This window comes from Pteropus alecto, unplaced genomic scaffold, assembly GCF_000325575.1.
Source record: "Pteropus alecto unplaced genomic scaffold, ASM32557v1 scaffold118, whole genome shotgun sequence".
Lineage (NCBI taxonomy): Eukaryota > Metazoa > Chordata > Mammalia > Chiroptera > Pteropodidae > Pteropus > Pteropus alecto.
In genome coordinates, this window is record NW_006440654.1 from 230,140 (window position 1) to 244,551 (window position 14,412).

A 14,412-nucleotide genomic window follows, 5' to 3' on the forward strand; every position below is an offset into this window, starting at 1 on the left:
AGGGCTGGCTGTAGAGCCGCCAGAGCCCGCCGACTGCACTTCATCCCCCGCTCAGGTGGACCCAGGTGTGGGGGTGGCTGCAGAAGTTTTGGGCTGCAGTCCAGCTGTTCATTTTCGGCATTGCCACAGCGGCCTTGTTCGTGATTAGCCTGGTGGGTACCACTTCGCAGGGGCGGGGGAGGGGGCTGAAGGGTCAGCACTGAACCTCCACCCACCTGCCTCCAGGTGCCATACTCTTACATGGAGCCCTCCACCCACGGGCACCTCTGGACCGGCGCCCACCGCCTGTTCGGTGCCGTGGAACACCTGCAGCTGGCCAGTTCCTATGGCCTCTTCCGCCGAATGAGCTGTCTGAGCGGGCGGCCGGAGGTGGTGCTGGAAGGCAGCTACGACGGGCACGACTGGACGGTGAGTGCTCCCGCGGGCCCCTGCTCAGGGCGCCCAGCAGGCTCTGTGGGGGTGGGGGGCTCAGGGGACCCGGGTGCAGCCGCCCTCATGAACTTGGCTGGGTACACAGGAGATCGAGTTCATGTACAAGCCGGGGAATGTGAGCCGACCGCCCCCCGTCGTGACGCCCCACCAGCCGCGCCTGGATTGGCAGATGTGGTTTGCGGCCTTGGGCCCCCACACGCACAGCCCCTGGTTCACGAGCCTGGTGCTCTGCCTGCTGCAGGGCAAGGAGCCAGGTGAGGCCGGAGCGGAGGGGAGGGCAGGGGTGGGGCCTTGTGGGCGGGGCTGAGGGCGCTGGGCTCTGAGCCCCGCTTCCTCGCAGTGATCCGCCTCATCCAGAACGACATGGCCAGGTACCCCTTCCACAAGCAGCCGCCCACCTATGTGCGGGCCCAGCGCTACAAGTACTGGTTCTCACAGCCTGGGGAGCAGGGGTAAGACTGGGGCGCCGGGCAAGGGCCTGGGGGCTGGACTTGGCACTGCATGAACTATCCCCCACCCCACTGCAGCCGGTGGTGGCGACGCCAGTGGGTTGAGGAATTTTTCCCACCCGTGTCCCTGGGAGACCCCGTGCTGGACACGCTGCTCAGGCAATTCGGCCTCCAGGTAGGAAGGCGTTAGCCAGGCTCGAGAAGGTGGGGATGGGTGGGTAACCCCACCATGGACCCTCCTCAATCCTGCGCCCACAGGACAAGAGCCCGCCCCGGGCACGCAGCGCCAGCAGCACCCTTGCCCGGGCTCTCCACTGGTTACGGAGACAGCTGTCGCCTCTGGAAGCCCCCACCTTGCTCTGGGGGCTCATTCTCACAGTCGGGGCCATTAGGGTCATGCAGGCCCTGCTGGGGCCCCAACCTTCCTGGTGGTCTTCTCCAGCCAGAGAGGAGAGGCCAGCCCCCAAGGACTCAGCCCGTGACCGGGCTGCCCCAGCCCCCAACAGCCGCAGCAGCAGCTCCCAGACCTCCCGGCGGAGAAAGTAGCTGTGTCCTGTGAGCCGCATGTCCCAAAGGGCTGCGGTCCCCGGCATATCTGGCCTTCTGGAGCAGGACATGGCCTTAGCCAGCTGTCTTGGCAGACATGGGTCAGGATGATGCCCTCGGGGAAAGGCTATGGCTGCCATGCTGTCTCGAGGGCCCACTTGTCCCCCGCGTCACCATGTCCCTTCCCGGGCACCCTCTGCCTGGATGACAGCCCAGGAGGCGGACGTGAGACCAGCTCAAAGTCCCTCACAGGATGCTGCAGTCAGAGCTGTGGGAGTTTGGGATCGATGCTGCAACCCCAGCACCTGCGCATGCGCAGGACGCGGACAGACAGAGGAGCCATTTGGGGTCAGGAGCCAATAAAGGCGGCTCTGTGCTTAATGTGTGCCTGCTGTTTCCCTCTCACTGGGGGCCTGTGGACAGTGGGCCTCCCTGCCTCCGGCGGGGAACCAAGCCCAGATGCTGACCAGCTGCCGCTGCCCTGGCTTCTGGGCATCTGCTGTCCTGTCCTCAGAATCCCCTCTATACATAAAAAGGGTGCTCATTGAATCATCTCAGCAGCTTGTTGAAAATCAGCTGACCACATGCAGGGCTTATTCCTACGGTTTCTATTCTGTTCCATGCGTCCATGAGTGTGTCTGCATGCTGGACCACTGGTTGATTACTGTAACTTCCTAGTAAGTAGGAAGTTTGAGTCTTACAGTTTGATTCTTTTTAAAGATTGTTTTGGGTCCCTTGAGATTCCATACTAATTTTAGATTGTATTTTCCTATTTCTGTAAGACAATCCATTGGGATTTTGATAGGGTCACTTTGAATCTAGATGGCTCTGGTAGTATTGTCATTGTAGCGATACTAAGTCTCTCAATCCATGAATTTTAGTTTCTTCTCTTCATTTAAGTCTAGCAGGTTTTAGCAATAACTCCAAGTGTTCCGATTGTAGGTTATAAATGCCTAAAATGTTTTAACTACTTTACAAGTTTAATGTTAACTAATTTTTTAAATGTTCAGTCATCTGACCTAACAATCTTTTCAAGCTTCGAGGGAAAAAAAAATGAATAAGCAAACAAACACATTGAGCCAACAATTCTCTCGAATGTTTCCCTGTCATGAATAAACTTACTAAGCTGACCGTGAGCAAGACCTTGCCACAGCTAGGCCTGACAAGGTCACACTGTGGACACAGCTGTGTCAGGCCAACTCCCTGGTTCATCCAGTGGCAGGCTGTGTCTAGCTCAAGGGAAGCTGTGTGTCTAGGAGGGCACGCTGTTCCCACGCTTCACGAGGCAGCATGACCAGAGTCACTGGGACAGGCAGCAGCAACCTCACCAGGAGTCACTGGTTGCAGGAGTGAGAGGCCCTCACCCACATAGACCCGATGGCTCCTGGACACTGGATTCTGGGCTCGACGCACAGGGCGTTTTCTGCATCCTGGCTCACAAGGGTGTTGTCTCCAAGCAGGCCCCACGGCTGGGTCTTCAACTGGCCATGCCACCATTCCATCGGGTCATGAGTTTGGGGGTCGTAGGGTGTGGGGTCTGCAGATACCAGCCTCTGCTTTGTGTCTTGCTCTGTGAAGAAGGACCTTAGACAGACACAGTGCTGCGCAGGCCACCTCCGTGACGGGCATCCTCTGAGTTAGTGGACAGCGGTGCTGGAGGAAGCACAGGCAGGGACAGCAAGTCCAAATACACACAAAGGGCTGCTAATGATGACAAATCACTGCCCAACGGGACAGACGGTGCCCACCATGGTGGCCGACTCGCCCCCTCGGGAAAGGTGCATGCTATGGCCATACTGAGTTTGGTGACAGCTACATGAGGTCGCACTCCTACGTGACCCCCTCCTCTGCCCTCACGGGGCAGAGGGCAGGGTTCCTGCAAAAAGAAGTTGGCTGGGTCACCCGGCCGCAGGGCCTATTTACATTCTTTACGCTTATGGAGGACCCCGAAGAGCTTTCATTCACAAGGACTATCTCTGTCAACATTTACCACACTGGCAAGAAATAAAACAAGAAATTCTTTAAATATTTATTAATTGCATTTAAACATAATAAATTCATAACATGTTACAATAATAGCAAATTTTTTAATGAAAAAGAACTATTTCCAGAAACAAGAAGTATGAAGAGTGGCATAGTGTTCTGTTTTGTTTTATCAAATATTTTATTTGAAATTGACTCTGGCAATTTTTAGAGTGTTGCAGCACACGGCTCTTGAGGCTTGGACTGTGTATCATTCTGCATTCATTAGAGGCTGGTTGGTTTTAGGGGTGAAATCATTTTTCATTTTGAAGAGGCAAATTGACAAGTTGTGTGTGTGTGTGTGTTTATGTGTGTGTGTTAATTATGGCCAGTTACACACTTAAAACAACTGGAGCAGGGCCAGGAAAGGAGAAGTAACATCCTAGGAAGTGACCAATCACTTCTTTTGCGAGACACAGACAGCAAAAGAAGGTCCTTTATGCAGGGACAACAAGCTCTGGTCAGCAACGGCGCTGCTGAAGCAGAAGTCTTTGGAGCGAAGCAGATTCTCTACCACCCCAGGTGGTACCAGAAATGCCACACTGTGCCACCGTGTGCCCCTTCCAAAGTCACAGATCCTGGTGCAGGGACCACAGACCTCTCCTGATTCCGGCTAACTGAACCAAGATGAGCATGTACCCCAAGAGCAGCCAGTCCGAAAGTTGGCTGGAAACTTCTGTGGTCCGGTATAGAAACAGAAGCTGGGCCAGATCCCACACCTTAGAATCTGAACTAAGAAAAACAGGAATCAGAGCACACAGCATCACAGGAACTTGTGGGAACTTGGAGGCACAGAAAAGAGGATGAGAACAGGCTACACAGAAGCAGAAGGTGGTAGGCGAAAAGCTGAGACATCAAGCAAGCATGTGCTTCCATAAGAGTGGCACAGTTTTTCATTTTTGCAAAACCTCCTTAATGCCTGGATTCTCACAGGTGCTTCTGGTCAATCTGTTGCAATATGTTTTTGGTTGAAATATATGAAGAAAATCCGGCCTCACACAGATACGGAGTTGGAAAAAGGAAGGATGTTTAGAAAACGTTGCAAATCATTGCGAATATTCCTTTAATACCTCATCAGAACTAAGTGGTAGTTTCTTAGGGGTTCATCGCAATTTGGAATTTGAAACCATGCCACTGAGCTTTTTGTCCTCTGTCGCATGAAAACCCTTTGGGGACTCTTTTGTGATTTTGGAGCATCATATATTGTCGTGTGGAAAATATTCGCTCATCGAATTATGCAGATCTCCTAAACATCGAGACCTTCCATTGTACAGTCTCCAAACACTCACATTCATTACTATCACCATCGAGCTCATCAGAAAAATCTTGAAGTGTGAGTAAGGTGTCAAGTTCACAGTAGCAGAAACAGTGTTTCCTGCGGGCCTCAGTCGATCGCTAGTAAGGCTATCAGCTGGAAATGCTGGGGGGGAGGCACCCACCTGGACCTCTGGTGAGTTTCCCACAGACATCTCCCCTTCCCGAACCAAAGTTACCACTGGACTGATCCTTGGGGCTCTTTTATGATTGCAAGATGCCCTTCATCAATAACCGTAAGGAAACTTTGAAAAAAACAATTTGTTATGTACAGGCCCTCGGGTGTACAAGGCATGTCAGGGCACACAGTGAGGTCGGGGGAGAGAGTAGAGAGGAACACGGGCCTGGAGTGATGCCTTCATTGGTGTCCTGGTTGGTCCCAGAGTTTCATGGATTCGTTCTTTATTGGTGAATTTAAAACTTAAGTGGGGTATTCGGAGTGCAGGAAAAGAGAAAAAAGACGAGTAACCAAAATAGTCAGTTATCAGAATGAACCAATATCTCTTAAAACAAAGGAAACTCAGTTGGGGGTAGATGGCCTGGATTTGTATCTGGTCCTGTGGCCACAGTGTGTTCGTTCCCCCCGATGGCCTGCTTTGAAGCAGACGCCTCTCAGTCAAAGCTTAAGTCAGGCACTCACATCCTGAAGCCAACTGTCCGGCTTCCAACACACACAAGTTTTCCCAAGTCCTAAGTTTTACTTAAAGGTGGAATTTTATCGGCAACAAATGCTGTCACTGTTTTCCTTGAAGCAACAGTCTTACTTTGTTAATTTTTAAGAAAGTACCTGCTGAATACCCAAGACAATATAGTTTATCACCAGTGGTTCTTCTAAGTAAACCAGACTGGTTGAGCTGAAAACTCAGTCACCCCGCGAAAGCTTAAAAAGACCATACTCAAGGATGGAGATGTAATAATATTAACAACTTTTACTACTTCAAAGACATTCTTGAGTAAAACTGACATTTTTTAAACTGGGAGTGTAGCGTCGAAGGACACGGGACCAGCATCCGGGGCCACCGTCTCGGGTTGTGCTTCTACCCAATCTTACATTCACGCCATCGTGTCAACTCAGCGAAAAAGGCTCGTAATGTCTCCGTATATTATGAAAATACCATTGACTTCACAGTCTCCTTAAAGGGTTCAGGGACCCCCTAAGCAACTGCAGACCATACTCTGAGAACTGCTGTTTAAGCACAATCACACACTCAGCCTTGAACGTGGGCTGAAATTGAGGGATTTGAACTTGTCATTGTGTTTTCTTGGGCCATTTGTGCCTTTAGAAGCAGCCACCCTTCCTCTCTTGCCTGCTCATTGTCCCCAAAGGTTGGCCTCTGTCAACCTTAAGCAAATAGATATTTCTTCTTGTGTATTTGGGAAAAAGGAAGAATTGCCATCCTGAACCTGGGATCTCAGAGCAAGCCCAAAGATCAAAAGAGAGGAAAGTTCTTTTATAGAGGAAAGGGAGCGTTTGGAGGGGCCGTTGTTAACAGAGAGCCCATTGGAGGAAACTGGGAGCTAGAAGTGTCGTGGCTTTTCATTGGCTGAGCTGTAACCATCTCTCATTGGCTGAGTGGTTGCCAGGGAAGAGAAGCTCCTCCTTTTTCCTGCTGGAGGTGGAGAGCAGCCTCTTCCTGTTGGGGGTTCCCCGGGCAGGCCCCTCTCCGCTCCAACCTAAGCGGGTTTCTGTTCATTAATCTTCCGTTCAGAGTGGCAAAGGCCGGAATTACCTGTTCTGCTTTGCAGGCCGTGGGCGGCTGGGTTTCCAATACCAGCCGGCGTTCCCAACGTTCAGCCCCAAACAGGCCTGAAAACAAATTCTGGATTTCTCCATCTCACTTTCTCAAGGGAAACTGGCTCATTTAAAGAGAAACATTACTGATCAGAAAGGTGCTGGAAGGCCTGAGCCCCAAGCCAGGGAGACTGGTGGGGACGAGAGGCTGCTGCCGGATGGCACAGGAGGCGCTGTTGTAGCCGCCAGCCCCCGATAGACACACAGAACACCAGGAACCAGTGAGTTATAGGAAACGCACTCTTTATTCAGCCAGCTGGGTCTGCCAGGGGTGCGCAGACCCCAAATTAAGTAGCCCTGAAATGTAGAGGTACAGGGTTTTTAAGCCCTAAATCCCATTTCTCATTCTGTCTGAACACAAAGGTCTATTTTTCTTCTATTTACTAACTCAACCCACAGGTCGGATGTGCAAGCGGGGTGCAGAAGCAGAAAGCTTATTGTTAGAATGTTATGTTCCCGTGGGCAATGACCTATGTTCTCATGGGCGATAGCCAAGCAGTAATCAGCTAGCACAGAGCAAGAGGGGGCTCGCGGGCAGAGAGGCCCACGGGCCAGGGGAGTGGGTCGCCAGCGCCAGCCAGAGGGGAAGCCAAGCCCTCCCTCCCTTCTGGGGGCTCTTCGGCTGTCCTCCTGCCCTGGGGCCCCCAGTGGGGCCTGACAGTGCCCTGGGTGGACAGAAATACAGACCCCTGCCCCCACTGCCCTCCCCCCAACCTGGGCCTTTTTGGAGATGGCCAGGTTAGGATCTGCAAGGGGCGCAGAGAGGCTCCGGGGTGGCCTGGGGACAGGGGCGAGGGCGGCTGCTCCTGCTCTGCAGTGGGAGTCTCGCCAGGGGTGGCATCGGAATGGCAACATTGAACCCAGAGGGGCAGCCCGCCCAGCAGTCCCCCTGGCCCAGCTTTAGGGCTCATCCTCTACCCCACCCGTCTCCTCTGAGGCCCGCCTCCTCCTTGCTATCGGGAAGGTGGAGGTCTGTCCACCCTGGGGCACGCCCTTCATGGCCCCATCGCCAAGGTCCAGTCTACTCTGATACCTCCTTCCTGCCGCTCCGGCCCCCTACACGCCCCATGGAACAGCTCCAGAGAGGGACCCCCTTGGAGCCCTGCACCTTTCCTGCCGGATCTCACAGGCTGGGTGGGGCACAGGAGGAGGACGGCCGCCCACACGGGGAAGGAAGGAGCCCAGGACAGGCGGAGGTTGTTTGAAAGGAAACTCGTGAATGGGGAAGAGCTCGGGCTAATCTCCAAACACACCTGTGCCCATTCTCTCCCGACGCCAGCACACAGCTGGTGGGCCCCGGGGGCACAGACCACAGACTCCTGGGAGCAGCAGCTGACGGGGAGGGCCAGGGTGGGCTTTGGGCAGGACAGGCCTCGGGCATGCAGCAGCCTGAGCAGGGCGAGGAGGACAGTGGGCAACGCCCAGGGCTCAGAGTGGAGATGGAGGGTCAAGAGGCGATTGCGACTTCAGCCCCAAGCATGGGTTTGAAATGCTATTTCTCACTCAAAGAAACCAGGGCTCCTTGGAGCAGTTCTGGGTCTGCAGCAGCCTCTGTGGGAAGCTGATAAATGGCCCCCCAAAAAATGTCTGTACAAACCCCTGAAACTCGTGAGTGTGACCTTATTAGGAAAAACCATGTTGCAGGTATGATTAAATGAAGGGTCTCGAGATGAGATTATCCTGGCTGATCTGGGAAGGCCCCAAATGTCACGACAAGTATCTTTATAAGAAAGAAGCAGAGAGACAAACACAAAAGCCATGAGGAGATGGGCACAGAGAGATGCGGCCCTGAGCCCGAGGACGCCGGCAGCCACGGGATGCTGGAAGAGGCGGGGAGGATCCTGCCAGGAGCCTCTGGGGGGAGCGGGGCCCTGCCGACACCTTAATCTCAGAGTTCTGGCTTCCAGAATTGAGAGAATACATTTCTGTTGTTTGAAGCCACCAAGTCTGTGGTCATCTGTTATGGCAGACACAGGAAACTGACAGTCTGGGTGTCTCGTCACACCAGTCAGCAAGACATCTCCAGAGGCCATTGAGGTCGTGTCAGAGAGACCCAGGAGCCCACTGGAAGCCCCTCCCCCACTGGCGAGGATGGGACCCTGAGCATCCTTGAGGATAACCCAATGACCTAATGCACAGTCATGCCGAGATCCCTACGCTTCTACAAAAGCAGACAACTTGATCACCTTACAGGGACGCGAGGGGAACAACCCTTACAAGTTGACAAGGGAAAGGCTGGAGTAAAAACTTGCTGTTCCCATACAAACAGTAAGCGACGGCACTGGAGCCTCACCGGAGGCCAGCGGAGGGCAGCACGTGGCAGGACCGCGGCTGTTCTGCCTCCTCGCGGATTAAGAGTGTTATAGATAAACCTGAACATGGTGGCTTCTGACAAAACAAGAGACGTGTGTCGCCTGATAGAAGTCACGCCAACAGCTCCGGAGGGCTCTTGCCCCCAACAAGCCACACCCGAATCTGATGAGGCCTCTACATGCGCGAACTAATGAGCGGGAAATACGAGAAGCACTGATAGGCGCCATGGGCTGTCGTGGGCAAAACCCAACAGAAGGAAATTCTCTCAGGCAAATGACCCACTTTCTTCCAAGAATTAAACTGCTCAACTGAGCCCTGAGGGGTACACGCGGGATAAAACCACTTAGGAACGGAGGTGACTGGCTGAGCCAAGGCGGGGGTACACCTCAGGGCACAGGGAGGGCCCTGGGGTATCTCATCTATTCATGGGCTGTGTTCGTAGCAACTAAGCTGTGCCTTTGTCATCTGATGCTTTCTGTAGTGAGTTCGTTAGCTAGAAAGTGTTCTTGTTTGTTTGTTTTTAAGTAGATTGAGTCCAGAGGACTTTGTGACAATTTTAAGAATGTAAGAGAGAGTCGGGTGACCCCAGGTTCTAACATTGGAGCTGGGAGGATGAACGAGACGTTTATGGCGACAGGCACAGCTGGACACACGTGTCCAAGAGGCCACTGACTGGACACAGACTGCCTGACTCCACAGGACACCACGGCCTTCATGAGGGTCAGACTCAAGCTGCTTCAAGGTCTTTATTACCACCGGGCTGAGTGGCCACGAGGATGGGGAGCGCAGACCAAAGGTGGGTGTGTGGGGTCCCAGAGGAGGCAGGGGTGGGTTGTCACTGAGCTTGGCAGTGGCTGTCACCCTGGGGCACTCGGCCGGTCTCAGCAGGGTGGGCAAGCACATCACCAGCTCAGGACCCCAGGGCAATACTTGTCAATGAGCCCCTGGTAGTAGGGCCTCACCTTTTCCACGTCTGGCAGGTCGGGACACTTGGTGTACAGGTCAAACTTGCTGCATTAAGGGAGGGACAATGCGTTGTGGAAAAGCCCCTGATACTCTATTCCCCCTCCCCCTTCCCCCTCCCAGTCCCCCAGGGGGATGGCCGCACTTGAACTCCTGCACCCAGGGCAGCATGGCCAGGTCCTGCTCGCTGCACAGCTGCCGGTAGTCACCTCCCGTGTGCCACGGATAGAAGGAGTGGAACCGGATCATGTAGAAGGCCTGGGGACCGGAGGAAGCCATGCAGGGCATGCTCAGGGCACGGCGGGGCTGGGCGGGCTGGACCGCTGGTCCGGCCTCCCCACCGCACCTACCTTCCGCGGGAGAGAGAATTTGTTGAACTTCATCACCTGGTACATGTACTCTGCGAGAGAAAGAAAGGGTGTCACTGCCAGGCACCCAGAGGGACGGCCCCCACCGCAGGCCAGCCCTGGGCAGCCAGCTTCCGGCGGGCCTCACCGTCGTGGCCCCAGGACATGAGGACATTCTCAAGGCCGCAGTGGGGCTGGTACATGCCGAGCTCCGTGCTGCAGGGAGAGAGAGTGGGTGAGGGCTTCTGGAGCGTGGGTTTCGGGGGGCAGCAGTGGTGGAGCAGCACCTGTATCGAGGATCCTGGAGGTCCGGGTTGTCCTGGAAGGTGGTGTCACGGAAAACCACAGACGCCTGGGGACGGCAGCCGACCGGGAAGGTGTCTCCAACGACCGCCCACTGGGGACAGACAAGCAGCTGTCGGTGGGCGTGACTGGCTCGCTTACCGAGGGGGCCCCCCCACGCCCCCAGCCCAGAACCGAGGCTGTCCCGCCCCACCCTGCCCAGCCCTCTCCATCCCTGCCCTCACCTGGGGCTCCCCCGCCAGAGCCAGGACCTTCCCCAGGTCGTGCAGGAGCCCCACGAGGTGGAACCAGTCTGGGAGGGAGAGGAAAGGCGGGCTGCGGGCGGGGCCTGCTGGGGAAGCACAGCCCCCCACCGCGGCTGGGGCGGGGCGGGGGCGCACCCTTGTCTGGGTGGGCCTTGCGGATGCCCTCGGCCGTCTGGAAGGCGTGGAAGGAGTTGGGGAAGTCCACGTCCGGGTCTGACTCATCTACCAGCTCGTCCAGCATGTCCACGGCCTCCATGACCGTCATCCTCTTGTAGGAGAAGCTCCCGAACTGGGCGTGCTGGGCCAGGAAGGGACAGGTCAGCGCGGCCACGGGCCGCCGGGCCAGGCCCAGTCCCTCTCTGCCCCCTCAGAATTGCGGCCGAGGAGCCGGCCGGTACCTTCTTCCTGACGAAGTCCACCGTCTGCTGCGTGTGCATGAGCTTGTAGGTGGCGAAGACGCGGTCCAGGAGCGGGCCGGACTGCAAGCCGGAGGGTCAGCCAGGCCCAGCCAGCCCCGCGCTTCCCGCCTCCCCCAGGCCAGGCCTCACAGGTGTGACCCTGGGTGTCCCGGGGTCAGCAGCTGGGTGGAGGGTGGGGGCGGGGCTCCAGGGGGGCGGAGCAGAGGGACAGGGCGTGGGCACCGAGTGGGTCCTTACGGTGTAGTTCCGGAAGCCGCCCTTGTCTTTGGCCGCCTCCCCGTCCAGCTCAGGCCGGTAGGCCAGGGAAGGGTCTGGGCCCTGGTTGGGTGGGAATCGAACCCACTTCGCCATGATGCTCCATGAGGAAGTGCGACAACCCCTCCATCTGGAGCGCAGGGCTAAGCCAGGGGTCACCGAGGCGGGTGGACACCCCAGAGCACAGCCCCTCCCGAGCACACCCGTCTCTGGCCCCTGCGCCAGGCAGCGGCCTTGACAAGGCCAAGGCGTTGTTGTGCCTGGTGTCCTTGTGTGCAGGTGGACGGCAGCGGGCGTCTGCCTCCAGGGAACACAGCACCCGCAGGCCATCTCCTCCTCAAGACCCGGGCCACTGGGAGCCGAGGGGTTGACTGCAGACCTGCCCCAGCTGGACCACCGCAGGAAACGAGGAGCCCTTCCACTGGGGGAGCGGGCGGGCAGGCACCAGCTGGGACGGGAGCTGTGGCCCCTTTCCACGAGGGACAGCCGCCCCCCCGCACCCCAGGAGTGGGCAGCAGGGCCACCCAGTGTGAGGTCTGGGGAACTCACCATAGCGACCTTCATCCTGAGAGGGAGCAGAGCGGGCAGGTGGGTAAGCGTCCCACAGGGCGTGTACCCCTATATATGCCCACACGTTACATAAGGGACTGGACACCACTCAGCCCCTTGACCTGGACCCTTGGTAATGAGTGACCATCCACCGTCCTCCTGGACTCAAAAATTAATGTGTCAGCACAGGAGCGGCCCCGCCCCTCTCCCAGAGCAGACTCCCAGGCCAGCTGCTCAGACCGTCCTGCCACTTAACCCCACGGGCCTTGACCAGCCAGCCGCTTAGGTCGGGCCAGCAGGTGGTGCAGACCCTAGACACCAGCGCCAGAGCCACAGGTACCCCGGACCAGGCAGGGCAGGGGCTGCTTTCAGAGGGAGTCGTTCTGACACTCGTTGGAGTGAAGGGCTCCTGAAGGCCATCACTGCAGCCAGGGCCAGCAGGCCAGGCTCCAGTGCAGCAAAGACAGCTGCGGGTCATGGCCACCAGGGAGCAGGGGCGGGGGATCCGTACAGCAGACCCAAGGGAAGCCCGGAGGCTGGCCATCTACCTCTGCGCATGGAGGGCAAGGAGACCCGAGGAAGAGGCTGCCTCCCCTCGCCCCGCCTGTTCTGGTCATCGGTGAGGTTTACTCAGGGAGACTGACACGTGAGGCGGTCATGGTGGCCGAGTGGGTCCCGTGGCTCTTGGCAGGCACCAAAGAATTACACGGCGGGGGGAGGGGGGTCACGGTACCAGTGCACAGATGCTGCCAGGTACAGAAGTTCCTGGACACATTGACCAGGTCAGGGAACATTGACCAGGTCGGGAGGGCAGCCTGCTCCAGGGGCCAGCACCGAGCAGGAGGCAGGGCTGCTGACTCGTGTCAGAATGAGCATCGGCTCCCTCAGACGGCCTCTAAGTGGGGTTTGCAGGAAGCACACCCCCCTGCCCGGGGCCAGCTCACAGCAGGCAGTGGGCAGTCACGTCATGGAACAGCCGCTCATCCTCTCATCCTCGGAGGTGGAGGTCGGGGGAAGTGGGCGGGAGGCATCTAAGAGGAGTCTTCAGGAGCAGGGGGATTCTTGCCGAAGGCAGGGCGGGCGGATGAGATCTCAAAGGGTGAGGACTGCAGAGGGCATAGAGGAGCCTGACCGAAGTTCGGTCAGGGAGAGGTCTTTGTCAGGCTCCTGGGGTGAGGGGCTTCATTTCAAGCCTGGGCAAGGGGCATTCAGATAGCAGTGGTCATGTGTGGGCTGCGTCTCGGGACTGTGGACACGGAGGGGTCCGAGCTGGACACGGAGGGGTCCGAGCTGACAAGCACGCCTGCCTGGACTGACATTGTGCCAGGAAGAGGCAGACCGAGTAACACGAGTCACTCCCTCCTACTGGGAAGCGGGTGGCTGCACCGCACGGGGGCGGGGCCTGTGGCTCGAGGCGCCAGTCCTGGCTTCGCTACTACCATGGGTTCCTCCTGCCCACACTGAAAATAAACAGAAGTGCACTCCCCCACCCCACACCCCGCCGTCGTTTAAATGGCAAAGCACAACTCTGCCTTCAGGGTTCTCAGTCCTCGTGTCCCATGGCACCGGGAACTTCTGCACGCAGCGTCATACGCTTATTTTACCTTCGGGGTTTGTTTCCTTCCGTCTCCTCCCACTAGAATGTCAGCCACGCATAGGTGGTGGGGGGACATATTTTATTCCCCAGTGTTTCCCTCATTTGCCAGAGAGGTGGGGAGGAGGAGCCATCCGGGAAGAATGGAGCCGTCACCCCGGAAGCGGCGGGTGGCTTGGACCTGGAGAAAGAGCAAATGTCTGGCCCATAGGATTTGGATGAAGGAGGTGGGGTGAGGAGCGTAAACGATGATCCAAATGGAGCTACTTTAAAACGGAGCCGGAACTGCCATCCTAGAGGAACCGCCTTGCGTGTCTAATCCTCCAACCTTTGGGATGTTAAAACGGGGCAAAATAACCTTTATGCTCAGCCTAAGCAACCTCGTTTCCCAAATAACTGTTTGTAAGGATAACAAGAAAGCAGATATATGACTTTCAGACTGATGGCTACCGGACTGAAAAAAACATGGTTCAGAATTAGCATCACTATGTTAGCTCATTCGCACCAATAGAAACGCCTTCCTTCAATGGATAGAATTGATCCCTTCTCTTCCTCATAAACATCCATTGCTTTTGTCTCATAATCGGAGCATTATTTGGGGTTCTGCCTGAGTCAAAGCTTCCCAAATAGCTATTCTTTTGATTTCAAATAAATGCTCGTTGTCACTTTGAAAGGCCTTTTCTTTTTAAGTTATATCTGGTGTCAGGAGTGGGATCTGATGTGGCTTTGCTTTCATGGACTGGCATCCCCTGGAACCACGTATGGTATCTACAGACCCTCGAGTGTGCTCACTGCCTCCATGGACTGCTGTCTCTTTGACTGCGAAGCACCCCTAAGTTCACATGTGGTAGTATGCCACGGGAGCTTGC

The 14,412-nt window shown here is 56.2% G+C and overlaps 2 protein-coding genes across 2 annotated transcripts in view; one reads left to right on the top strand and one right to left on the bottom strand.

Moving 5' to 3' along the window:
- LMF2 (lipase maturation factor 2) overlaps positions 1 to 2,510 on the top strand; it is a gene marked incomplete at its 5' end in the record, with an annotated part of 5,191 nt that extends 2,681 nt beyond the window's left edge. The window contains 6 exons of the mRNA XM_015593996.2: positions 56 to 152; positions 226 to 408; positions 518 to 686; positions 773 to 884; positions 960 to 1,056; positions 1,140 to 2,510. Coding sequence (XP_015449482.1) covers positions 56 to 152; positions 226 to 408; positions 518 to 686; positions 773 to 884; positions 960 to 1,056; positions 1,140 to 1,427 — 946 coding nt within the window. The remainder of the gene's footprint in view (positions 1 to 55; positions 153 to 225; positions 409 to 517; positions 687 to 772; positions 885 to 959; positions 1,057 to 1,139) is intronic.
- A 7,260-nt stretch (positions 2,511 to 9,770) lies between these two features.
- On the bottom strand, positions 9,771 to 11,992 carry MIOX (myo-inositol oxygenase). The gene is made up of 10 exons (XM_006917844.1): positions 11,950 to 11,992; positions 11,383 to 11,463; positions 11,125 to 11,205; positions 10,862 to 11,024; positions 10,706 to 10,773; positions 10,466 to 10,575; positions 10,327 to 10,394; positions 10,182 to 10,231; positions 9,977 to 10,089; positions 9,771 to 9,879 (listed from the first exon to the last, which is right to left on the bottom strand). The coding sequence occupies exons 1-10, from the start codon at positions 11,962 to 11,964 to the stop codon at positions 9,771 to 9,773; spliced, it is 858 nt and encodes a 285-aa protein (XP_006917906.1). The 5' UTR covers positions 11,965 to 11,992.
- Between the last annotated feature and the right edge of the window lie 2,420 nt (positions 11,993 to 14,412).